The sequence below is a fragment of the Sprattus sprattus genome (genome assembly GCF_963457725.1).
Source record: "Sprattus sprattus genome assembly, chromosome: 13".
Taxonomy (NCBI): Eukaryota; Metazoa; Chordata; class Actinopteri; order Clupeiformes; family Clupeidae; genus Sprattus; species Sprattus sprattus.
In genome coordinates this window covers 5,403,317-5,429,932 of record NC_137911.1, presented here as the reverse complement: position 1 = coordinate 5,429,932, position 26,616 = coordinate 5,403,317, and the positions used below count along the sequence as shown (strand labels likewise).

At 40.7% G+C, this 26,616-nt stretch overlaps 1 protein-coding gene across 1 annotated transcript in view; it reads left to right on the top strand.

The window, feature by feature from the left end:
• Window positions 1-17,150, top strand: part of sntg2 (syntrophin, gamma 2) — a gene marked incomplete at both ends in the record, with an annotated part of 61,603 nt that extends 44,453 nt beyond the window's left edge. The window contains 8 exons of the mRNA XM_080850096.1: window positions 1,836-1,965; window positions 3,450-3,488; window positions 3,930-4,046; window positions 5,197-5,268; window positions 8,743-8,964; window positions 15,388-15,480; window positions 16,782-16,892; window positions 17,019-17,150. Coding sequence (XP_080706222.1) covers window positions 1,836-1,965; window positions 3,450-3,488; window positions 3,930-4,046; window positions 5,197-5,268; window positions 8,743-8,964; window positions 15,388-15,480; window positions 16,782-16,892; window positions 17,019-17,150 — 916 coding nt within the window. The remainder of the gene's footprint in view (window positions 1-1,835; window positions 1,966-3,449; window positions 3,489-3,929; window positions 4,047-5,196; window positions 5,269-8,742; window positions 8,965-15,387; window positions 15,481-16,781; window positions 16,893-17,018) is intronic.
• Between the last annotated feature and the right edge of the window lie 9,466 nt (window positions 17,151-26,616).

The window sequence follows — 26,616 nt, the reverse complement described above, 5'->3', positions numbered from 1 at the left end:
TGCCCCTCACAGCAGGCTTGATATAGATGCTGAACCACGCTGGACCACTGTGATGTCCAATCATAACCTCTCAGACTGATCAAGCTTTTACTGTTATTGGTCCAATAGTATGGAATAGTCTTCCCTTTTATGTGAGATCTGCTTCCTGCTTGGCCACTTGTAAAACCAGATTGAAAACACATTTTTAATTTGTGCAGTCCTAGGTTACTAGTTGGTCTTTTATTATTTCACTTTTATAGCTTTTATTTGTCCTATATGTTGTTATTCTGTTTAGTCTTTTATCTCTTTAGTGCTTGTCTACTTGTATTGTCAATTGATTCACCTTAACTGGAAACTCTTGTTTTTAAATGTGCTAGATAAATTAATGTGATTTGACTTGAGTTGACTTGACTTGACTTGACGGCATCGGCACCTCGAGTCCTAGTTTCAAAATAATCCTGCCACACACTCTCCACTTTCTTGTCCACATCCATTCTCCATACCAACATCCCTTTCGGTTCCCACAACGTCTATTATTCCTTGTCCCCTCTGCAAAAAACAGCCCTTCTCAATGTATGCGAGAATCCAATGAAAATGGAACACTCTGGTCTAATGGATTTCTTATTGTGCTATGTCAATCACAATGGCAGTTCGTTGGTTTCACAGGCTCCAACTGCAGTCTGCTGTGAGCTGGAGCAGAACATTACATTCTTGAGGCAATTTCTATCCGAAACAGGCCAAGCAAGCAATGGTTGTATCTCTCTCACTTGACTTGGATTAATTGAAATTATGCCTCCTTACAAATGGCTATATCAGGCTAACCTCACTTTCACAATGTTTCTGGATACGTATGTGACACGCTCGGATATGTATGACCTAATTACATGTTTTGGATTGAAACCCCTGTCTAAAATCAGGAAACAAATATATGTTGGGGTCACTCCTTAAGTAAAACAAAGGATTTAGGAATAATTATCAATAGACAAGACCTGAATAGTAGATTTCCCTGATTGGCATTGAAGCGCTACATAAATAAATTGAATTGAGAATTACTGTTGCTATGTTTTAAGTTGCTTTGGACAGTCTTTCTAGATTGACAGAGCTGTAGTTTAATTTTTTTTACATATGATTGTTTCCCAAGCTGTCCTTGTCCTTTGTCTTGCCTAAGTCTGTCTCCTTTCCAAGTTTCGAAGTGCAACAAACATACATCCTTGAGCTGAAGTTCTTAGTAATATAAGACTTGACTGATAAATGTGACCCCTCAACCATCAAAGAGAACATTAGTTGGCGCTTTACTCAAAGAGACCCTATTGTTCCCTGGAAGCAAGTGACAGCTGCCATTGGACAGTGCAAAGAGTCATTCTTCCACAGTGTTTTATCGATACACAGCTAAATTAAATGTCAACACATCCAGTGAAATACAATAGATGCAGGCAATACTTACATTTTATTTGTCTTAATTCTGTTGAGGCATGTCTACTGAATCTTTATTGTGTTTGAAAACACGCTTGCTTCCCACTGTTTAATTAAAAGCGTATGTACTTTAGATCCTAGACATTTCCCTAATTGTACACAGCACTGTACTTGCATAATGGCTTATTGATTGTTGTTATGGCAAATTATCACTGTTGTCTTTTGAAAACAAATATTTCAACATAAGTCACAGGATTAACTGAACTGTTTGGATTTCTAAGCTTCTCAGCTTCTCCCACTGGAGCTATTGATCTTCAGCTCCTGTGATTGTTAATGATTCCACACTCTGATTTTCTCCCTTTTTCTCTCTTTCCCTCTCTTTCTCTCCATCTCCTCTCTGCTCACTGTGTCCTTCCTATTACCTTTCTCATTCTTTTAAACAGATCGAACAGTTTTGAAGTTTTTGCCTTAGATGGATCATGCACCAATCTTCTCCAGTTTTGCACAGCTGCAGAAAGCACAGACTGGCTACAAGCAATATCAACCAACAGTAACGATTTGACACAAGAGAATGTAAGAAAAACAATAATTGTGAATATAGCTCTGTATCATGTTTGTTTGTTGGCAGTGGTCATAATCAGTGGCGCAAAAAGTGGGCATAGGGGCGCCGCACCCATGGAGGCGCCAAAGCGATGGTAAAAAAAAAATAATATTAAAATGTTTGGGGTATTTTCTATATGTAGCTACTGTTGTGCGTTTCTAAATCATTTCTGCATTTCCTTAATGTTATATAACATTTTAGAGGACTAAAGAGGCTAGAGTAGGCGCCTCATCTCTTAAGATTCCATAATAGAATTTTGACATAGAAGAGGGAGCGTGAGCACCGTGACCGCTGAACACACAAGCAGTTAGAACTAGGCTACGAGTAGTGAGTTGGTTGGATGGAAGATGGAGCAAAAAAAAATTTGAGCCAAAATTGTTGCTGCATACCCCCCTGACACTGGGCAGTTGCATCCCTGGTCATAATCATTTGATTCATGGATGTCAGATACTTGGCTTGAATGCATATGGATAGAAACTAGGTGAATAAAGTGCGTGTGGTACCTATATACAGACACGATAGCAAGCACATGGGATTGAGCTGCACAAAGGGTCATTACTGTATGGATCAGCTACTGCAGGGCTGTATTCATTCACTCGCCTGTCTCTGTAACCCACTTTCAGACATGAAGTACATGCAGTGCCTTCTGATTCATCCCTCAAATACATTAATAGGCCTGAATAATGAGCTTGTTGCAGGAGTCTCACATAGTACTTGTTCTAGCTCCTGTATGTCACCAAGCCTGGTTTACCATGAGTAGTATCAATCCCTGAATTCTGCCTAACGATCTTATTTCCTGTGTGTCGCCTTAATTGCCATACTGATGATCCAAATGGCCCTTTTTCTCCACCAAAGACACAAACGCGCTCTGATTTACAACCGCACAGCTGATTTTTTTCCTTTAAAAAAAAAAAAGAGTAATTACCTCACTTGCATCACCTAATCATGAATGCAAAGACTGATTGCTAAACGTCCAATTAAGGCGTGATTGTACATCAGTGCAGCGAACACAGAGCTGTGACTGGTGTTGACCTACAGCCTAAAAAAAGACACTGTGACATGTTTGACTTTGATTCCCTGATGACGCCAGACTTCCAGCCATTGACAGCTGCTGAACGGCAGTGATAATAGGGTTTAATCTGATGTGAAAGTGACTCGGTCTGAGCTCCTGTGATGCAGCTGTGGTGCTGCCATGTTTGTGGACATGCCAGCACATACTCAAGAGTATTACATTCAAAAGCCAAAGATTGGGTTGATCCTGTATTGAACCTACTAATTGTTTTCTAATAATGCAACATATAAATGTATGGCTGCAGTAGTCATGTTGTTTGAGAGAGATCGTGCTGAACTTTTCTGAGGTTTTCATTTATTTGCCTCCATAAATTTGGAGTGTTTCTTTTTAGTGAAATGATGTGTAATATATCCTTAATGACTTACTATACTTCTCCCATTTTAGATCAAAATGGCCAACCAGGGCTCCTCTCCTGATGATCAGGTATATGGTTTTCTCTTATGAAAAGCGGTGTGTGTGTGTGTGTGTTTGTGATGCAACATGCACTGTTGTGTTTATAGAGTCCCTGGTAAGAACGCAAAAACAGTGCTAGGATTAAGCACGTATCTGGTTTGAACAGAGGAGCAAAATCAAATTAAATAACAATAATTAATGTTGTCATTCTTCAATAAATTAAAATGTATTGAGTGTGAGTATCACATCTATGTTTCAGTAAGTTAATTTCCTCTCCTTGTCATCGTTCACTTATGAATATTCAAAACACAGACTTGTTTGACGGCAGACACATTGAACCCCTCAACTTCTTTGCTAACTGTCTGTCCTTTAGGATAAAAAAAGCAGACAGGATGTCAGAGGCACTCCCCCCCTTTTCATTTTATTTGCTGAGGTATTGATTCTGCATCTTGCACACTATCTCCATTGTAGATCATCCATATGGGCTGGGTCTGTGAGCACCTCCAGTCAAGCGATGCCAACCAGACTCACAGCTACAAGTTCCTTGCTCTCAAAGGATCCTCTCTCTCCGTCCTCAGGAGTCCGCCTGTAAGACAATCTCTCCCCTTCTTACATCTTTATTTTAGCTTCCCCCAAGGACAAGCTATGGGTGTTTTTAGCCAGCAGAAGCAGGGGAGAGTGAATCTTCATAGAGGAGACACCTGTACACGTGGAGGAAGAACAGTTATCATCAAGGAAGGGTTGTTAATGTTTTATAAAGAGGAGAGGTATTTTCAGCTCCAGAGCAGTGTAGCTGGCTATAGGTGAAATATATCCAGAAATACTCTCCCATTGTATGTGCAGCCATTCCCTTCTTGCTGCAGTAACAGAAAACACCTCCCTGTGTGAGGGGAGAAGTATGGCTAATAGGCCTAGAAAGTGCTGTGGCGATGTTTCTTTACTTTTCGTTTTTTAATCACTGAATTAATGACGAGAGCAGTCTTAAATGTATGCATCCAGTGTGCCTTGAGGGGAGGGGAAGAGTTCCTAGTTATACATTAGCATGTCATTAGCAAGGTTATATACAGTATTAATTGTGCTCCCTGTGAAAGAATGGCAATAGCTAAAGTTTCTTTTATCAGTGGGTCTTGACAAGTTAAATTGTACTGCAGTGTGTGTAGAAGTTCATTTGGAACTGACATTTAGTCCAAATGCCCAGAGGTTCAAATTAGTACTTAGAATCATAAAACAAATATGCAGTACATTTTAAGTTGTGGTTTATAAGATAATATTCAGTCAATAATTATAACAAGACATTGTTCCAAGTTTGGTCTCCATGGAGAGATCTTAGTTAAGCTCTTTAATCACACAGAGAATCTCCAGATGCTCTCATCCATTTCAATAAATGCGCTATTCTGTATCAATTAATAAGTCAAGGTTTAATGTCTCTAGTATCCATTTGCAATCAAATGATTCATATCAGTGGTATGTGTGCTCTGTTGTTCCCGCATGGATATGTTCCCAGTTCCCAGACATGATCTGCTTGTATTCACTGAACAGCTCTTTGACATTTCCAGTCGTGATTTGCTGAGAGTATGCGTCACCTGGGAATAGGGGATTGTTTTGTATATCTAGTTTGTATGATGTACTATCCTGACATTTGCTCGCCAAGGGATTAATCATAGAATGTGGAGTTGCATGGAAAGAGCCTCATTTACAGGATGTTCTGACATATCTCATGTGTGTCCTCTTTCGCCAGGTCAGTGTGACGGAATGGGCTCAGGCCGAAGCCACCTTTAACCTCTGTGAGGTTCTATTTAAGGTCCACAAGGTATTCATTATCACTTATAGACCTCCCCAACAGAATCAAGGCCTTAGCTTGGCAGGGTTGTTTAGTTTGGTCGGGTTGTCTTAAATATTTGGATAGACGCATAGCGACATATTCTTATCTGACAGGGGACATTTGAATTTGCCAATCACAAACCATTGTTGGCCACGTCTTATTTTTCTATTTAGCAAAAAATATAATTCTCCCTTTATTGGAAGAGTGGTGCATTATTCGTACATATTTCTGTATCAGTATGTAAGCAAGACAAATCTGTGTTATGGGTTAATGCAATTCATCTATATTGGATATCCTCTGAGTTAACACATATCCAAGCTTTAAAAAAATAATTAAATGTTTCTTTTAAAAGGTTAAACCCCCTGAAAGACAGTCAGCAGTAAACAAATGTCAGCCATGATGTAAATACACAATAATGACTTATCTTGTTATTTCTATTTACATGCTGTAGTCTAATTAGACTAAGCAGTCCCTCCAGGATTTTGCAAGGGTTTTTTATGATTGTGGCCAAAAGTGAATTTGACATGGGAATTCTCAAAAAGTGCAGATAAAATTGTGGTGATTTTGAGTTGAATGAATTAAATAATACAGAAATGACATGACAATTTGCAAAAATACTGCAGTAATAAGATAAAATTGCAACCCACAATTGAATTTGTGCGAACGTAAAATCACAAAATCCTGGAGGGTCTAAGTCAGAAGAAGTAATGTCGTGCCACAATGGCACATTTTACACAACAACAACCAAAAAATGCTTTTCTTGGTCGCAACGGAATGCAGAAAGAAATTGGATTCAGGTTGGTCCAGGTGTTCAGGTCAAATTTAACAACACAAACATAGTTGGCAACCTTCCATCTTAGTGCCTTTGACCTCACCTTTACCCCTCTCTCTTTCCTTGTTTGTGCAACATTCCACATGCACTGCCGTTTTGCCCGCCATTTTCACCCTCAAACTAGGGCGCACAGTGTTTTCACACTGTCAAAATGTCAGAGTTCAGTAGCACGGTTGGAATTAGACCAAGCCTTTCTGAATCTTATTCTTATGCTCTCTGTGGAAAATATATGGGGTATATATATAAATATATATATATATATGCTGGTTGTATAGAAAGTAGGGCTGTCAACGTTAATGCCTTAATCTATGCGATTAATGCGGCCGCGATTAACGCAACTAACACAACTTTAATACATAATATATATATGTATTTTTTAAACTTTAGTTCAGTTTAGTTAGGGGTGTGAAGGCTACTGTTAACTCACCTTGCTCCTTTATTGATGTCAGGTGAAAACTAATGAGTGAAACAATTAAACACAAGAAACGGAAAATACTTAGGTATCTTAACTAAACACAGCAAGTTACTATTAGATGCATTACACCAAGAATCAGAGCAACAACAGATTGCAACACAGTTGGCTAATAAGTGCTAATGTTTGCCACCAACAGAGCTATGAATGATTGATGTGCTAACGGTCACATGTAAGAATGTAACATCATTTTTTTTAGACTTTGTATTTCTTAATATCACAGGTGGCTTAAATGTATCTCTTATTTGTGGTTGGAAGCGGTGTATTTTGTTACACGTCCTGACCAATGTTTTCATAATCCATCCATGTGTGCATGTCCATAGCAACAACACACTACAACATGAAACATGAAATCACTCCAAGCAATATACATTTGCGAACCTAAATAAGATGATATTTGTTATTACTTGAGGTTATTTCAATAATTGACAATTTTAAGCTTGGCCTTCCATTTTATGGGAGCGATGAGGGACAGGTGGGGCTTGAAAAGTCGCCCTTGTTCAAAGTGGGGAAGGACAGAAAAAGTTTGAGAACCACTGCGGTAGATGAAGATGGAGAGAGCTGAGGGATTCTCCAAAATGATGGAACAATCGTCAAAACTAAAGTTTTATGTAGCATTTGTCATTTATAGCATTTGATTACTCGATAATTTATAAGATTTAGTCTTTAGAAGAAAAACTAAATTTTAATTGTGATTAATTAATTTAAAAATATGCGATCCATTCGTTTTTTTTTTTTTAATCAATTGACAGCCCTGATAGAAAGCACTCACTACTCCACACACTTCATTAGCTATTTATATAAGCAGCTTTAACCTGTGAAGATAATTGAATTACATGATAAGCAGATCCACTTACCAGGGATGGAAGAAGATTACTAAGTGGAGTGTCCATGGAGACATTTGACTTTCCATCTCATTTCATTTAGACGTAAATGCTCTCAGTAAGACTAGTTGACGGAGCAGACTTTAAGTTATGCCCAGGAAGTCAATTGTGACTTATCTTATGACCAGGTGTGTTAGAGTATGGTTTGAACTCTAAGCGTGTTGGTTCAGGACTTGGTAAAGTACGCCAGTACGAAGGTTTTGTTGTAACAAGATAGAGTTTTACTTGATAAGTTGCTGCACACAAATACAGTTGAGTTCACAAGACAATTTCATCTAGTAAACACAACAGGAGACTCCGGAGTTCTGACCTGTGATCGAATAGGTCCAGTTCTTATAGTTGTTTCTGTCCCTGAGGGCATCATGGGTCTATCAGGTGTGGGCCATCATGGGTCTACCCTAGGTGTGTAATGAATGGGATCCCTGTACTGGTGTGTTGTTGTTCGTCAGAGAGACACAAATGTGTCACGTTGTGTGAAACCTCTGCCTCTCCATCTCTCAGAGGACAGCTGCCCATGCTATCTGCCACAGTGGCCTTCAATGTATCAAAGTACGTTGAACAGCGTGCTCCTGTCTTGGACAGCCAGGAGCTACAGTTGGCAGTGACCTAACCTTTCTTAAGCAGAATACATGTGAGGCCTATGCTGTGACTGGGCTGTTAATCAGAACACATGTGAGGCCTATGCTGTGACTGTGTTGTTTTGTCAGACTATATGTGAGGCCATCCATACAGGCACATGACCCGTACAGGCTTGCTACCCCACTCTGGTATGCAGACTGCTGCTCAAAGATTGTACCTATTCTTAAGAAACCTATACTGAACTGAACTACCTATGAAATTATCTTACAGGTGTCAGCTCTTTTGGTGCAATCAGCCCTAGACTTTTAGTCATAGTGCCTGATGAATCAGGGTCTCTCTGTCTCCCTTTTCCTCTGGCTAAGCTTTCTCTTTCTTTTCCCATGCAAATAGTGAGAAGACTGTGGTCAGTTGCTAGCCTGTTGTTTACCTGGTGACATGTGTTTGGTGCGCCTTTACTATGTTGTGGGTGTAGTTGAGGTTGGCCTACCTAGTAGTCCTTGATCCATGGGATTTAACAAAGGGGTTTCAAATATCTCTTTCTTTTTTTTCTTTATGTATCATTCTGTTCCTTTCTATCTCATCTCCTTTTTGCCTCCATATTGCTTTCCCCCGTCTCCCCCCTCTTTCTTGCCTCCTCCCTCTGCGCCTTTATATTTCTGTTCTCTGTCTGTCTGTCTCCTTTCCAACTGATTCAGCTATGGATTGCAGACGACTGCTGGATCCAGGCGAAACTGTATCTAGGCTTCCAGCAGGACTGTGAGCTGCGGGGGGACGGGGGGGACGGCGAGCCCTTCTGCTTTAGCGTGCTGGTGGGCCATGGCCAGAGCCACTCCTTCAGTGTGGAGCTGGGCTCGGACCTGGCGCTGTGGGAGAAGGCTTTCCAGAGGGCTGTGTTCGCTGAGGTGCACAGAGCAGGGGTAAGTCTCTTTCTTAATGAAGTGCTCAGGGGATATTAATCACTCCACATCATGCCAGAAATGTCTAGGAGCGAACGTTACTGTCAGAAGAGAGCAATTAAGTCCTCCGGAGTGGTCAAGCATTGGTATCCTGGTTGTGTTGAAGTCCTCAGTACCTACAATGTTCTTAAATAACTGACAGTGTAGTGGCCTAGCACACTCTTATACAAATATTATTTTTTAAAGTGCCTTTATATCTTGTGCCAGTTTTGTATTGCCTGCATTAAAAGGCCATTTTTAGAAGCTAAACATTGATATAGTGTATGTGAGAACTGTTTTTTTTTGTGGGCTAACCTGTGTGTTTTTCCTTGATCTTACTGTCCCTTTCAACAGACTTTATTAAGAAATGAAACTTTATTGTGGGGTACTTACAGAGAGTGCCTTTGCTTTTATTGCCTGTTTTAAAATGGTCTCTCTGGTTGGATTGGATTTCTTATTCAGACCTCATCTTGTACAGCTAGTGCTGTAATTCTCTTTTTTTCTCTACAATTTGGAAGGCTTCAGTGTGTGTTCAGTAGTGTGTAGGCCTGTCTTTTAGTAAAGGGCAAGGGCAGTGCGCTTGGATGGCAAAAGAGAGGAGCAAAAATAGAGAAGGAGCTTCCTAGCACCAGACTTCCATCATATGAGTATGGATCTCTATTAAGTACATCATGAACTCAAAGTATACAGTATATATGCCATTAAAGGGGGAAAAGTAGTTGCTTGACAGGGTTTAAAAAAGTGATTGGTTTTGGATTTTTGATGAGATTGAAGTAAAGGTGTTGAGAACAAAAGCCACTTAAACTGTCTGACACTATCTGGACATAAACAAGGTTTATATAGGGCCAACTCTAGACTCCCTTAACACTGGCCCTATGTGAAATTAATGACTGAGGAGGTGCCTCCCTTAACACTGGCCCTATGTGATAGTAATGACACTGAGGAGGTGCCTCTGTTAACACTGGCCCTATGTGATGGTAATGACACTGAGGAGGTGCCTCTGTTAACACTGGTCCTGTGTGATAGTAATGACTTTGAGGAGGTGCCTTCCTTAACACTGGCCCTATGTGAGGGGAATGACACTGAGGAGGTGCCTCTGTTAACACTGGCCTTATGTGATAGTAATGACTCTGAGGAGGTGCCTTCCTTAACACTGGCCCTATGTGATGGGAATGACACTGAGGAGGTGCCTCTATTAACACTGGTCCTATGTGATAGTAATGACTCTGAGGAGGTGCCTTCCTTAACACTGGCCCTATGTGATGGGAATGACACTGAGGAGGTCCCTCTGTTAACACTGGTCCTATGTGATAGTAATGACTCTGAGGAGTTGCCTTCCTTAACACTGGCCCTATGTGATGGGAATGACACTGAGGAGGTGCCTCTGTTAACACTGGCCTTATGTGATAGTAATGACTCTGAGGAGGTGCCTTCCTTAACACTGGCCCTATGTGATGGGAATGACACTGAGGAGGTGCCTCTGTTAACACTGGCCCTATGTGATAGTAATGACACTGAGGAGGTGCCTCCCTTAACACTGGCCCTATGTGATAGGAATGACACTGTGGAGGTGCCTCAGTTAACACTGGCCCTATGTGATAGTAATGACACTGAGAAGGTGCCTCTGTTAACACTGGCCCTATGTGATAGTAATGACACTGAGGAGGTGCCTACTCTTTGTGGATTGATGTGTGCATGTCAGTTTGGCAGAAGCCCAGTGAGAGTCACCTGAAGGCCTGTTCCCACTGACTCCGCCTGTAAATCAGTACTGTCCTGAACTGGTCACCTAACCCATCTAGCTAGGAGTAAATTACAGATATACCGTTACTTCAGCATCAAACTAAATGCCATTGGAAAATGTGGTATTTATATTCAACACAGAAGACAAAGGTCAGGCTATTTTTTGATAGAAAGAATACAAAGAACGAATGTGTTCACCAATTTAAAACTAACAATGGCTGTTTACAAAGGTGACTTCTGCCTACACAAAGAGAACTTCAATTACAGGTAAGGTATTGCTTTTAATTTACCCGTGCAAGAAGAAAATCCATGGCAAGAGGCATTGAGGCCGAGATGGCGCTCTGTTTCCAATTCATTCCTTTTCAAACATTATTATTAGTTTAATTACATTTTACTGAAGAACCTGTTTTGTAAGTCCTCTCCTCATTGAGCCGTTAAATTGCCTTACTCACACTGAAGTCTAAGGCATTGCAGCTTTGCTGATGAACTCCTGAGGCGGGCGTCGAACACGCCACGCTTCTGATGGGAGTACAAGAGGTGAGGCCACTAAATCTTTCAGTGGGTTCTGGGACAACTCCACTCCCAGTTTAGTTGGCAAAGGTCAAGGAAGGTCAGGCACAATGGAACAATGAAACCTCAGGGAGGGAGGGAGGGAGAGGGCAGAGACGAGCCGTGGGCACCTCATCAGATCATCCCATCAAGTGTTTGAAAATAGTCTGCTGGGCTCCCACCACTCCAACGGATATCATGTCAGCTTGTCACGAAACAACCAGCAAATCCATTCATTGAAAGTCCTAGATCCAAAAATGAATAGCATCATGTCAAAGAATGAAAAAAAAAAATGGCCAGCAGTCCTCTATGCATGTATTTAATATTTTGGCCTTGCACTGAAAACAACCAAAGCTGAAGCAGAACAGTACTCTCTCTCTCACTCTCTTTCTCTCTTTCTTTCTCTCTCTCTCTCTCTCTTTCGCTTTCTCTTTCTCTCTCTCTCTCTCTTTCTCTCTCTCTCTCTCTCAAACACACACACACACACACACACACACAGACCCAGGGGCTGTGAAGCAGGGAACCCTTAACTAGAGACATTTATAAATAATACAAAGGGAAGAACCTGTCAGAAGAGATTTAAATCCTGGCTGTGCTAAGAATCAGAGGCAAGGGCAGAGTGTGAGACCCACCCCCCATCCCCCACTCCCCATGTACCGCTATCCATCCCAAATTCCAGTATCTGGTTCTGCATCAGCTGTGGACACAAAGAAGAGCCAAGTATTAAAGCAGCAATTATCAGAGCCATTCTCTCTGTACCATTCCATATGTGCCTGCTTTAACTTCCACAGTAATAGGGGACTGAGATGATAGCATGACGGCCTTTTGAGGCGCTGTGTGAGAGATAAAATAATCACATTAGGGCTACAGAGGGGGGATTGGACAGGGCTGAAGTCACCCGGAGTTCAGGATCATGATTCCAGGGAGTTCAATTTAGTTTCCATTGAATTCTGTGGACAATCATTCATTCCTTAGGCTAGTTCTTCACAGAACCCGTAGAAAGTGTCCACATGGCGTATGAAGCGGCGAATGATGTCGGCAGTGCTCTTTCAAAGCGCATTAGGCAAAATTAAATCGCGCCTCGCTCTTCATTTCCACCAGCCGGATCCCTGAGAGCGAACACAGGAGAAAAAAAGTGCACCCATCAGCTCTGAAAGTGAAGTTCACTGCTTCCAGAGTGGAGTTGGCCTATCATTCAGATGGAATTTACATAAAAGATCTTGAATTTGTCAAAAACTGAAGTTGGTGAAGGCAGTGGGGTTGCTTAATATGCTCAAGCATGTTGGCACGCATTGCCCTAGAGTGAGGTTGTGTGTGTGTGTGTGCCTTTGTTAGCAGTTTTCAGAGTGTGTGCCAGCCACCACCTAGGCAGCGGAGGAGCTGACGTGTTTGTTGTGTATGCATGAGGATAGCAGGGCTTCAGATCAGTCCTAGGGGGTTTCTCTCAGACTGCAGCAAAGGCCGCATAATGCAACTCCTCCTCTGAGATCAGTACAACGCCACTGTCATCCAGCCACCTTTTCCTCCCAGAAAAAGCAAACAGTGAAATAATGTTTCTATTTTTGCCTTAATAATATGAACTCGGGACCTGATCCTTTGGGAGAGCAATGAATGTGATGGAGGATTTCAATTAGCTGGTGATTCTCTGTTCTCCAGCCAATTAGCCAAGCCTCCTGCTGTCTCAGTGGAGTGTTCAACAGTTCAACTTCGGCTAAGTCGGCAGCTCAGCACAAGGCCTTGTGAAATAAACATGAGCCACTGACAGAGAGCAAACCCCAGCACCTGCCCGGCTGTGCTAAGCCAGGAGAGCAGGTATTCAAACATCAAGTGTGCGGAGCATTGCACACTCCTTGTCATCCTTGTCATCCTTGTCAGTTAGCCTTGACCCCCACTTTCACCTAAACTGTGGGAGATGTGCTCACTTGCTGTGTTCCATTTGAGATGGTCACAGAGATGGTTTACCCTGAGAATTTACCGAAAGATATAGCCCGGTAAATACACACACTCACTGACTCACGGCCCAATATGCTGTTAGGCTGTTGATTGATGAGTAGGTAATGGTGCACAAATCAGTTGGCAGATAAACAGACATTTATTTATCTTATGGAAATCATGCTCATTATAAAAATAACTGTTCTTTATAGGTGTGATATTGCACCTAACGAAGGTTGTATTAGTGTGATTCTTTAGCGATAAAAGGTCATTTCTGTGATCTGTTTGCACCACAAATTATGATTCTCATCATGATCAAGATTGTGATTGAAAATCCAGTCCTGTATTATTCAAGTCTCTTCCAGGCATGCCACTCCCGACTCATTCCTAACTCAAGGCAGTCTCTGCTTTATGGATTTGTTCTGGTGGTTATTGCAAGGTTGAGCACAGTTAGATTGAATCCAACATGGCTGTTTTGGAAGCCACACACAGTAGGGTAACTGTAAACTACAGTGTTCAGAGCATCAAGCATCCCAGTCACTCTGACCTGTTCCTCAGGGTGTTGTTCTTCTTCAGATGCATACTGATGCAGAGAATCAGCTCAGGACACAGCATGGCATTACTGGTCAGCGCATCCAAACATGACAAGGAGCTTCCGAGAAGCACAGCACAGCTGTGCCCCCCCCCCCCCCCCCCCCCCCTTGATCCTCGAGAGGAAACCCGCCAATTAGCGATGTGTAGTCCGCGCTTCACGTGCCACATCGAGCGCTCATGCAGGGTGACAGTAAGCATTGCAAATCCGCTTCGCTGCTGCTTGCGTTCTTGGCACGAAATGTTCCAGCGCCTCCCGATCCGATGGCACATCTGCCAGGGGAGTGCTGAGTCCTACCTCATTTAGCGCCGATGGTACATCACAATTAAGTACGTTACAGTGGGGCACACTCCCTCCGCATCTCAATGTGTGCAGGAGAGTGGCAGCGTATTCTGGTGGGGAGTAACAAGCATGTGAGTAGAAGTTCTTAAAGTCCTGGGATTTGGAGGTGGCAAACTATTGGTGCACTGAAGCCAGATGAAAGTCAGGCCTCTGGGGCAGATGCCTCAGAAGAAAAGTGAAACTCTTAAAATGATAGAAAGTGAAACTCAAAATTATACTGTAACTCATACAACTCTGTTTTAAACAGTAGCTATATTTTGAGACTAACGAATAATGTGCAACACAAAGAACTCTTGTGAGAGACAATTAGTTCAAAGGTAAGAGATATGAAGGTGTTGGATCTATATGGCCTCAGGGTTTGATAGGTAAACATCAAAAATGTTAAGCCCAAGAGGAAAACAGCTCTTCATTTCTAAAAGATGGAAGAATTGTCAGTGGGCTCTCTGGGTTTCACTGGGCTGAGAGGGAGAGAGGAAGAGACAGAACTAACCTGGACTGCCAAGTCTAGTGTGCCAGAAGTTATGGGCGTCTTGCAAGGCTATGGAAGTGAGCTCCATTGCCAAAGCCTGAGAGAAATGTCTTAAGCGTGACATAAACTCTCTGTAGAAGCTCAGTGCAACCCAATTATGCAGCCCCTCGCTGTCAGCTTCTCCAGAAGGCCTGCCGTAAGTTGGCCTAGGGCTCCAAAACAGAATGCCTGTCAATCTCCTCACAGCGTGTCAAAGTCCACTAACAGTGAGTTCATTTCTTATTGCATCACTGCCTTTCTTCCTGCACAGACAGCAGTTGGGGGAGGGGTGGGGGGTGCTGTATCAATTATTCACAAATTACACCAGTGAAATATCTTCCTAAGACATTTTGTTACTATAATGGCAAAATTGTTATCTGTGGACTCTATAATATATGCATTAGATTTTAAAGCCTTCATATTTTTCTAATTTCCCTCTCTGCTAAGAGGAGACCTGCATAGCTGTTGCCATAGTGACAGGATCGTACCTGTCCAATTGGTACAGAAAATAGCTGTGGCAGTGACAGCAGGCGTGCAGGAAATACCCAGCCATTAACATAAATACTCATTCCCATAGAAGCGCCGCAAAGCAGAAATTATACACAGGTGATTCAGATGCCATCACAGCACATGATGTGGTTTGGCATCATCTAGTTAAGTTTTCTAAAGCCTCATTTATGTGTATGTGTGTGTTGGGGGTATTTATTCTGCCTAATTAAGATCATGTGTTTTCTTTCCTCAGTCAAAGACGTACATGTGCAGCAGTCATGGAAAAATACTGTGTTTTACCATTGACTTCCACTCCGGCTTCTCTTGCTCAGAGAGCATATCAAAGGTGAGAGGTCAGGGGGTAGGGGTCATGTGAGATGCAGACTCATCCCTGCTGGGTCTAAAACATTTCTTCTCAAAGATTTAATCGGGTCTTTTTAGCATGCCAGGGCTATTTATAAAGCCACAACAAATGCTGAGTAAAGTGTCACAGCGACGTCTGAAACGAGACATACCTGTCAATTCCAGCTCCACAGTAAATGAGAGATGGCTGGAAAGCGTGCTGACATAAAAATGGACGGATGCCAGCTGTTCCCATGCTGATACTTAGCAGCCAGCATTATGAGTTTGGCATGCCTGGCACACACCATGCCTAGTGACACGTCATTAGAACCTTTAGTGTAGTCGATTTAATAGTGGCCGTTAACAACCACGTTAAACAAAGAGTGGCCTACATAGCTCAGTCTCCATACACACATGCCACTCTGGAAAGTTTTCGAATAGGAAATCAGCCAAGTGCTCATGTTCTGTGCCTCCCTGCCCACCCGTCCATCCCACTGTAGTCTATACAAATATTTCAACAGAGTTTGAAGCCCCCTTGTGAAGTGACGCATTAGGCATCATTTATTATTACGATTCTATTGCTGGTGGTGAACCAGTGAATGTAAACGGCACAATGCTGTCTGATTTCTACCCTGACAGTCGGCCATTCATTGTGTGGGGTCTGAAGTGTTTTTTTGTGAAAGCAGCAGGAGAACGCAGTGCACCAGAACCCATCCTCTGACTGTGTGTGAGCTGATTGGCTTTTTTTGAAAGTCAGAGTACGGACTGTCACAATGTGCTGTTGTGAGGGACTCTATAGCCCAGATCTGTCATCGGAATTGCCTTTAATTAACTGTCTTTTAGGGATCCAGCTGTCTGTCTTTGTGTGAGACCCAGTCCACCAGTCAAAAAAAGAAAACATCGACAAAAACATCCTTTTTAGTGGTGTCAGTCACTCAACAAAAGGAAGTGTCTCCCCAAGCTCCAGTCACCTAATACCCCAGTAGTTTCATTAAACAATGCCGGTTCAAGCACTGGTCACAGAGAGGACACTTTGTTTTTTGGAGAGAGTGCTTTATGTAACCGCCACATAAATGAATCGTAATAGTAAGCTTTCAAGGAGAATTGGACCCTGTGGGTGTTGAAACAAAAACAAATACCCAAACAGAAATAACTTATTTGGCTGGTATTGAGAACAACAACATAAAAGGGCTGGATTCTTTTTTAGAAACAATGCTAGTGTGCTTATTGAGCTGGCCAGCTTTGTTGATGCTATTTGTTCTGTGCAACCTGATAGTCTGTGATTTATTTGTTTCCTTTGCACAGAAAATCCTTTGGAGGTACAAGTTCTCCCAGCTAAAAGGCTCTTCTGATGACGGCAAGACGAGAGTAAAACTCCTCTTCCAAAACTCGGAAAGCAAACAAATTGAAATGAAGGTAACTGAACACTACCTCCTCACCCACCCTGACTCAGCAGGCATTCACCCAGCTGACCAATGACCTCTGACATTTCCCCAGCTACAGCACTTCTCATGTGCACCGTCCCTCTGTTTGTGTTGATAGGAGTTGGAGTTTGCCAACTTGACGGCTGTGCTCCATTGCATACATTCCTTCATTGCTGCCAAAGTGGCCTCGGTGGACCCTGTCTTCGTCAACAATCAAAGCATCACCAGGAAATACACGGGCAACAGCTAAGGACCCCAGTGTTTTCATGTACATGTGGCATCCTTTCTCCAATGACTATTTTATGCAAAAATTCTATAGATATATTTAGTTCTTGTTATTTTTATATGACTTGTAAAATAAGAACAATATGTGAAAGAAACAAACCTTTTAGGGTAGAGGATATTTTGACAGGCATCGACTAATAATTTGGTACTGACATTCTTCTCTCCAAGTGGTGGTCATGTAGCATAGCAGATATTGACACAAATTGGTCAGTAGTTTGTTACTGAATGCATGCATGTGCTGCCATTAACAATTAATGAAATACACAAAAGCTGTACATGAAAATGTGAACAGTGTGGATGGGTTTCATGGCAAATTTAAAGACTTCTTGGGAAAAACTTGGAAAATCCCAGTGTACAAATGGAGGTTCCATAACTTGTGCATTGCTCTCAAATATCTGAGAGTGTTTTACCGTCTTTACTTTTGTTCAGTGACATTCATTACTTCCTTTGTCATATATTTCATCATACCAAAATGCTGCTTTGTTAATTCTTCAGTAGGAAAGTGTAAGTGTATGTCTCTGTGTATGAGAAAGAATATGGAGAATATCAGAGTATGCTCACTTACATATAAATAAGTGCTGTCAATCGATTAAAAACAATTAACTAATTAATCGCACAATCTGCTGTGATTACTCCTGATTAATCACTTTTTTTCTTTTTAAGACTGAAGCTTGTAATAATGGATATTTAAATGTAAAATCACAGAATAAATGAAGAATCAACACAAAGGAATTATACTTAGATTAAATTACTATTGTTTTATAGCATCTTTTAAACTTTGAAGACAGATTCTCTCCTGTGAACTACAGATTTCCAATACAACTATCAAGGCCATCAACATTCACTGTCAGCTTGAAAGGCATATTTATTATAAGTGTAGCACGTAAAGTGTGAAGAAACTTTTATTGTGAAATGGGGACTGACAGACTTCTGTTGGGTTAGTTGGAAGTTGAAGTTTTCCATCAACCTCTACGTCAGGTGTATGTTGGATGCCATGGAACCATCACTAATGCACTAACAGAAATAATAACATAACCAAGGCAGCTGCATTAATTGTGTTTTTTTAACGCATTCAATATTTCAAGTTAATCCGAAAATGTACACGATAATGTTGACAGCACTTATATTACAGTTTTGTATGTTTTCTGAAACTTGGTTTAATTTTTTCAAAACTTTACACATAAATCTCAAAACTGGACACAGAAAATGCAGATCACCTTCTCCTGCAAAATGAAACACTGCATTCAAAACTCAATAATCCCTTTTCAAAATCTAATTTATGTGTTAAATGGCATTCAAAGCTAATTATACGGTCAGTCTTTTTTTATCAATAAATCTATCTTGTCTTTGCAGTTACGGTGTTACGATGCTCTTCAAAGGGTAATCTGAAGAGGTGGTTAGAATAGACTGAATATATAAACACACAACTATAACATACTTCAGTCATTTTTGTTCAGTTCTCCCCAACACAATGGACTGAGGCGTTGAATATGGACAGGTCATCTTTTATATTTTCAGTTCTGGAATGTAGGCAATACAAAATAGTTTTCTTAATAATTTCATTACTTGTACTTGATACATAAAAGAGTCTGCATGACTGTACTCAGCCTACTGCAATGCCCCCCAGAATAATTGGCACCCTTATTTATGGAAAGAAGATCAGACTTAATTTCTTATTCAAATTACTCGGGTGGCAATGAGTTTGTGACATGTGATTTTGTTAAGATTTATTTTCTGATATCAATAAAGTTTCAAGATTTAAAAATGATTTTTTTATAAGCCTTTTATAAGACACTGCATTTCAGTCTTGTCATCACAACACAACAACATCACAGCCAAGTGTTCAATGTCCGGATTTGTGTGTAATGTTTTGCAAAAAGTGTTTCACAAAATTGAATTAAAGGCTGATAATTAGCTTATGTTTTTGCAGATTTGGTGTGGGGTTTTGGTCATCAAGTGACATGTTTGAGAAATCGTGTGACATGTAAAATGTGTGTGTAAACAGTTTTAAAAACTATATACTGATGATAGCAGCACAATATTTTCTTTAACACTGGCATGTGTTACAAAAAATGCAATTAGCTCCGCCTATTTCAATCAGTATTTTGCAGAGAAAGTCATTTAAAGAAATATTTCAATTCAAGACCCAACAAAATATACCAACGTGTAGGTTTACGTTACATTCAGATGTTAACATTTCCCTAAAGCCCTGGGCCAAAGCTATCAAGAATTAACAATTTATTTATGAGCACTCTCATTTAAAAGCTGTATAAAAAGGGATATCAGTGCTTTCAAAACAATTGACCTGTCAGACAGGTGTCAAATCTTGGCTTGCAGAGCTGAAAGGTTGACTGTATCGCATCTTAACCCTGTGTCAGTTTATGACCTTAAGATATTTTTCTCTTTTTAGTGTGTGTGTCAAGGCTCTCCATTACATGAAAGCTGAGATCCAAAACGGACTAATAGCACTTTCAAAAACCTCATTAACACAAATGCCTACATCAAAGAAGCAATTTAGTTGAGGACTAGAACACATTTGTATGTATGGTTTGTGTGAAAGGTATCTTTTTTTCTGGAGGTGGAGGTGCTTTATTCTGACATTAACTCAGCAGTCTATCACATAAGTTCTGATAAGCATTCTTGAATAACCACAGCTTTGATGGGAAATAAAGCCTCTACCAACATATACTCGGTTAAAATGAATTCCATGGCCTTCAGAAAATAATAGAGATGTTCGTGCGGAAACCAGCTGCCTATAGTAAGAATTGGACGTATCTTCTTTCTTCCAAAGGGGCAAGACGCATGGACTCCCTTTTTTGATGCTGCTGAACCATTACGATCTGGGCGTTTTTGACACTTGGTGGAGTTCTAATTTCCAAGAATTTGCTTGTGAGTCATTAATTACTCAGTGAATATTTGACTACCTTCTTGGAACTGCTTAATCCAAGAATCCAATTTTTGAAAGTCCTTAGAGGAATATCCTTTATCAGAATTATACATGTGCGTATCAGTCAGCTTTGTCTGTCCCTTTCAGCACAGTGTAATGCCTTTACACCCCTTGACTTTTGAAGAGTCACACAATATGGCCAGGTTAGTTGGCTGTCTCCAGATGTGCATTCTAACTAGTGTCTCTGTTAAACTTAAAGAGTTTAGTCACATACAATGTTCGTTGAGAGATTTAGCCCCTGGTTCTGCTTATGTTGGTTTACATAGGACACTTATACTTAGCCCAGAGCTGTACCAACAAAACTCTAAAAGTCACCCTAACAAACCTGAATACCCAGGGTTATGTAAACACTCATGAAAAGAATCTCCTCTTTCTGTTGGGCGGCTCCTTGACTCTCCCCCCTCATCATTTTGAAAACTATTGGAACATTATACATTCAGAATGGGTGCGACTGCTTTTGTGGCGTCTGTGTTTATGTGTACAGGTGTGTATGTGGGTCTAGGTCTGAATGGCTGTGTGTCTGTGTGTGTGCATGCATGCGGTTTCTACATGAAAGATAATCATTCTTAAAAAATATTTGTGAGTTTATGAGTGGCTTGTTTTAATAAATGTATCTCAATTCATTTTGTGTTCAGAAATTCCATATCATCCACAGTCTCCTCTTTCAGATGCCTAGTACATAAAATCAAAGAGAGACCCTGAATTTTACACCCCTTTGACCCTGAGACTTACAACTGTGTTCACATGTGATGGTACCTATTGTCTTTACAATAAAAGGATTTTATTGTTACAAAATAGATCAACTGTGATTACTGGCTTTTTTTCTCTCCAACCTGGATAAAGAGGATATACATTTCTTTATTTCTTGACATTGTTGCAGATGATGTTGTAAACAAACAAATCCCTTTAGCTGCTGATTAATATTAACCACTGGTGTTGCATTTGAATCCCCCAGTGGATCTGATATAGACATGTAAGCTCTGTGTATTAGAAACAGAAGAAGTATAATGTGTGGGGCACTGCCCTGTGACCACATACTGGCAACTGATCCATCAACTGACAAATAAGCCTTACTAATTAACTTTAATGATGAATTTAAGCGTCTACTGACTACATGAACTTTAAATGGATTGAGGTTGACTTGTAAGGGTTTGATCAGCACTGTATTCATTTTTAAAGTGACAGACAGAGATGGATTTCTGTACGCTCTTTTCCTCGGCAGGCAGGTGTGATGTTTTCTTTAACAATACCCAAGCCACAAGCCAATCATAGGTACTCATATCACACTTCATGCCCCGAGGCATCTTAAGCCCCTGTGACTGCACAAATAAACATAATATTGATTCTCAATATTTATTACCATGCCTGACGCTTCATCTGTCCCCTCTGTATTTCTCACAAACATCCCTCAGGTTATGTATGATTGCATTGGTATAATTCTCATTAAAGAACACAAAGGGACAGTTTTTTATTCTCATACACATACTTACACTGCATATTCTGTACTCTTAATGATTGTCCATATGGGTCAATTATAAAATACTGACCGATTGGTAATAATATAGCTTGTTCTACACATTAACATTTACATGGTATACAATGGACATGGAAAATGCATCAGAAAATTGAATGGATGTCACAAATGGCAACTTAAAGAAACCACTCACCCTAAGAAAAATGTCAGATGCATTGATCCTGTAGAAGATGTTATCTTGTGCCACTAGTCAGACAAGCCCAGAGCATTATAAGATGCATAGAATGGTGCATAGTCCTGTGGGCATGGCGAGCAGGAGTTCTTTGAAGAGAGGGCTGTCTGAGGCACTTGGGCAGGAACAGAGAAACCTTTTCCCGGGTGAATTCTCAACCAGCAGGTCCCAACCTTTGATTCAAAAGACTCCCGCCGTGGACTGAAAGTTGCAGTGGATCATGCAGAGAGATGCATTAGAGCCCCATTGGACAGAGGACAAAAAAAAGAGCACAGCTTCAGAAACAAAAAAGGAATAAACAGGAAACTAAAAGAGCTTTTTTTAGTTTAGATTGAAATGCTCTTTAGTACTGATTATTTGTGTCAAATTCATAATGACATGTAGTCTGTTTTTTTTATTTATTTATGATATCCTGGATGTCAACATTCCATTGTATTTCCTAGGTTTGGTGAAAATACATTTCAGAATTTCTAAATAACGACATATATTGCATATTATGGACTACAAGAATGAAATCAGTAGCAGTATTTAACACTTTTTTTTCAGAAATCATATGAATATTGAAAGCCCTCATAAAGTTCCATTCTGCTTTTACCAGAAATAGGAACTTTTTCAATGCAAATCGTAAATCTCCCATCCTGAATCCTGTTGACTAGTTGGAGACTTTCCATTCAGCCCCCACTATGCTTATCTGAGTGATTGGGAACGAGAGGAGGAACAGGAGAACTCAAGTGGCTTTTGAGGGGAGTCAACAGTGTATGAAGAGTTCTCCTCAGTGCGTCTTTGAGAGAGAATCTATGCAAACAGTCACAAACGCAAACGTATACATTGTCACCAGGAGATGCTGCTCGTCCTTTGGTCGGAGAGCAACAAAGGAGGAAAGGTCCTTTCACAGGTATCACTCTACAGTCTTTTATGGGTGCACACTTTATAGGTGCTGAAACTGTTGTTAAAGTTCCATGTACCACTTCAAAGTTAAACCCTTTAAAGTTCAGATTATTGTTATACGTTTTTAAACTAATCCTGTTAATATATGACTATATATTATGGCACTAACAGTTAAGATGACACATTAGTAAAAAAAAAAAAATTGTAGTCTTTTGTTTGATTGGTCTGTTGATGACAACCACAGTATACTCAGTCTACGCTTGTTTAGTTCCAGGACTTTGTGTCATTATGGCTGGTTTGCACAAAATCCTCATACCTGTCAACCTCTGTTGCACCCTGCTTGTACTGATATCAACCAGCGGAGCAGAAATCTCTAAACGTGAGTTATATTTATGCATAACATTTCATCCGTCATCTGTGAAAAATGTCAAAACGAACATCAAAGCCATTTGTCTTTTAGAAAGCTTCAGGTTTTGCTACTTTATGGTGACGTTTTATCAATATCTTTTCTCATTTAAATATACAATTGACAGTTTTCTGAGTGGTCATGCTTCAGCAAGGCTACTTTGAATAAGATAGCATCTTACCACCAGTGAGATTAGCTTTGTAGAAGCCTCAGCAGCTAGGTGTGAATCATGTCAGAAACGGTGTATGCTCATTTTCACTAACTGGGAATGTGGACCTCATTTGTAGTCCCACATCTGGTGTCTTTGTCATCTGGCTCCTCATCACTTCTCCTCTCTTCTCCTCTTCTCTTCTCTCCTGTCGTGTTGTCTGCTCCCCTGAGCCTTAATTGGGAACAGCAATATTTTTACTCTTGAGCTTAGCAAACATAAGCTACACAAAATCAGACATGGGTATATGACATGTAGTTCTGTATTAAAATAACACAACATCATATAGACATGGGTATATGACATGTAGTTCTGTATTATAATAACACAACATCATATAGACATGGGTATATGACATGTAGTGTTCAACTAAACTAACACAACATCATATAGACATGAGTATATTACATATAGTGTTCTATTAAACTAACGCAACACCATATAGACATGAGTATATTACATATAGTGTTCTATTAAACTAACGCAACACCATATAGACATGAGTATAGGACATGTAGTGTTCTATTAAACTAACTCTGTTCCTCTGTCTGACTGCTGCCATGAGAGCCGTAGTTCATGCTAAGTTACATCCCAGACCACCAGTAGAGGAGTGATGTTTGGAGTGTTATTCACCCTAATCCCTGAGTCTCTGGTCCTCTCTGGACAGTGCAAGAGTGTCCAGACCTCCAGTAGAGGAGAGATGTTTGGGGTGTTATTCACTCTTAACCCTGAGTCTCTGGGCCTCTCTGGACTGTGCAAGGGTGTCCAGTGTGCAGTGCTCTATTATCAGCAGTGAATGACCAGCTGTTGAAGTTGTTCCAAGTGTGGATTTGACATTGCCTCAGTGCTGAGATGCACCTCTCTCCACCCATATCTTGGGCTATTGTCTGCTGCTGATGGCATGCCATGCCTTTTGGAAAGGCATGATTTCAGTCGTGCTCTGCTGTTGCCCACAGGGTGTGCGGATCAGTCTCAGTAGATTGGGCGCCTGCCGTGAAAGACATCTTCACACCGCTGCCTGTGCAGATTTGTCTGTGTCTGACCATTCTCTCTTTGACAGCAGTAGTACAATGCTGTTAGTAAGACGGTGCATGTGTGGGAGCCTGTCGGATCCGTGCTCTTCGGAGAGGTTACTTGTGGATGATGTGTCTGTACAGATAGAGGTGGAAGCTGTTTGGCTGGAGCTCTTGTGAGTACACACAGTGCAGTGTTTTCTACTCAGTGTCCAGTGACACTGATGTGTTAGACTGCAATGTGAAATTGTAATTTCTTATTACAGTTTTTCTCAATAGCTTGCACACTATAACTGGACCTATTAACTGAACACCCCAAACTATGACCCCATCTACCAAAGGATACATGTCCCCAAATTAAACACTGTTCCCCTGTTTTCACACATGGTCCTGGCTGCAATCACAGATCAAATCCAACTAGCACACATTTCCCCAGGTGGAAACACTGAAAGTCAAAATTGGTTTACACCAATCACCAAACCTCAGGATAGATAGCCTACTGTAGATTGAAGGGTTGGAAGGATTACTTAAAAAATGTATTCTGATACAATTACTGATTACCTGTTAAAGGCACAATATGCAACAATTATGCTTCAGGATTAGGGTTAGGATAAGCAGTTTAACCTTAAAATAACAGCTTAAAAAAAATTGTGGCGCTACAATGACTTTTAATATGGAGAATTGCGTCCGTGCCAATGGCATAGCAGGGTCGATAGGCATATAACTGCCTTCTGTAGTTTTGCCTGCCGATGCCCGCCGACCTGACTTTGATTACCTTCTGTCGATCTAGTAAGTAGCTTATTTGCCGCCTTGCTTAGTCTTGTGTTGCACATGATTGATGTTTGACTGTGTAAGGACAGTCGTTGAGTAATTAGTTTGTCATAATGTCAAAGTCAGCACATTTCAAGAGATTTCGTTAGTTTTAGCTGCTAGCATACCTTTAGCGAATAGCTATTAATCCTTAATGCACCTTTAAAATGTTTATTCTGATACCTAATCCAATTATCACAATAATAAAGTAATGTTACTTGATTACTTTCCGTTACTTTTGGATAACCTCAATCTGCACAGATTTAGAACATCCACAGTATTTTTTAATGAATCAAGTGTCCACTTTCTGAACTGTCAAAGAGAATACGTTCTTCAAGTAAATACTGACAGTAGACCTATGGGTTCCAAGTTAAAATATAGGACGGACAGTATAGTAGTATAGTATAAAAGCCTAGTTTATGCTGCTTGAATGTTGTGTAAGTGATAGTCATGGTAACATTGCACATTTAACTTGCATGTAGCCAAACTTTTGTTGTTAATAAAAACAGATGTTACTCAGTCACACATCACGCTGAAACTTCAACTAAACTGCCACAAACATATTTCGGTCAGGGGCTTGTTTTTTATCCAAACACAGTCCCCTTTTTTCCCGGCTTTCCTACCCACTTTTTGCTGCTTCAGCCTGCTGATAAGGTAAATGGGGCATTTTTTCTTGGACATGTCCACTTGAGGACCTCTTTCAGGTTGTAGTAGCCATTAGCGCATACTCATTTTCACAGAGGCAGTTTGGGGTAATTTGCTGTGCTTCCCCATGTGGAGCACGTGTTGGACAGATATTTCTCCTGAGCTTCTTAAATGTCATTGTGTGGTTTGTGGCTTTGCTTACTTGTTAGTAACTCACTGACAAAGCTCAGTCACAGGTAGCCTTATATTCCATGTGTGGTAAGTAGTGACTGGGACTAATAACTGGCTGAATGGATCATTACATTGATTAGATGGTTCTAAATGTAAAATCTCCAGGAATAAGCTTGACAATCCAGCTTTGAGCAGCCTACTGTGACAACAGCAGCTGCTGATTCCAGCAAAATGGATTAAGTAAACTGGTTGGAATTGACAATCAGAACTAGATAAACAGTGCAGCAAAACCTTCTTTCCTTAAATCATATCACTTAGGACTGCACCCTGGAATGGGCCTAGATTTTGAAGCAGTGTATGCTAAAGCCTGTTTGTCTCGTTTTTCCCCCCAAATGTAGCACACCATATATCATATCATTTTTTTATTTTGCTAAATGAATTGCACCACATGAATCACACTGCTCTCTAGTCCTCTCTGAGCTTGATCCTGAGGTCATCAACATATCCCTTTTTGTCCATTTGGCACGATGAACAGTCCAGAAATTCACTACATCCTTTTCAAGGATGCTGCTGCTGAAATGATGATCCAACAAGCTGCTGTTGGCTTACCTTCTGGCTTACCTTTGGATTACTCGCG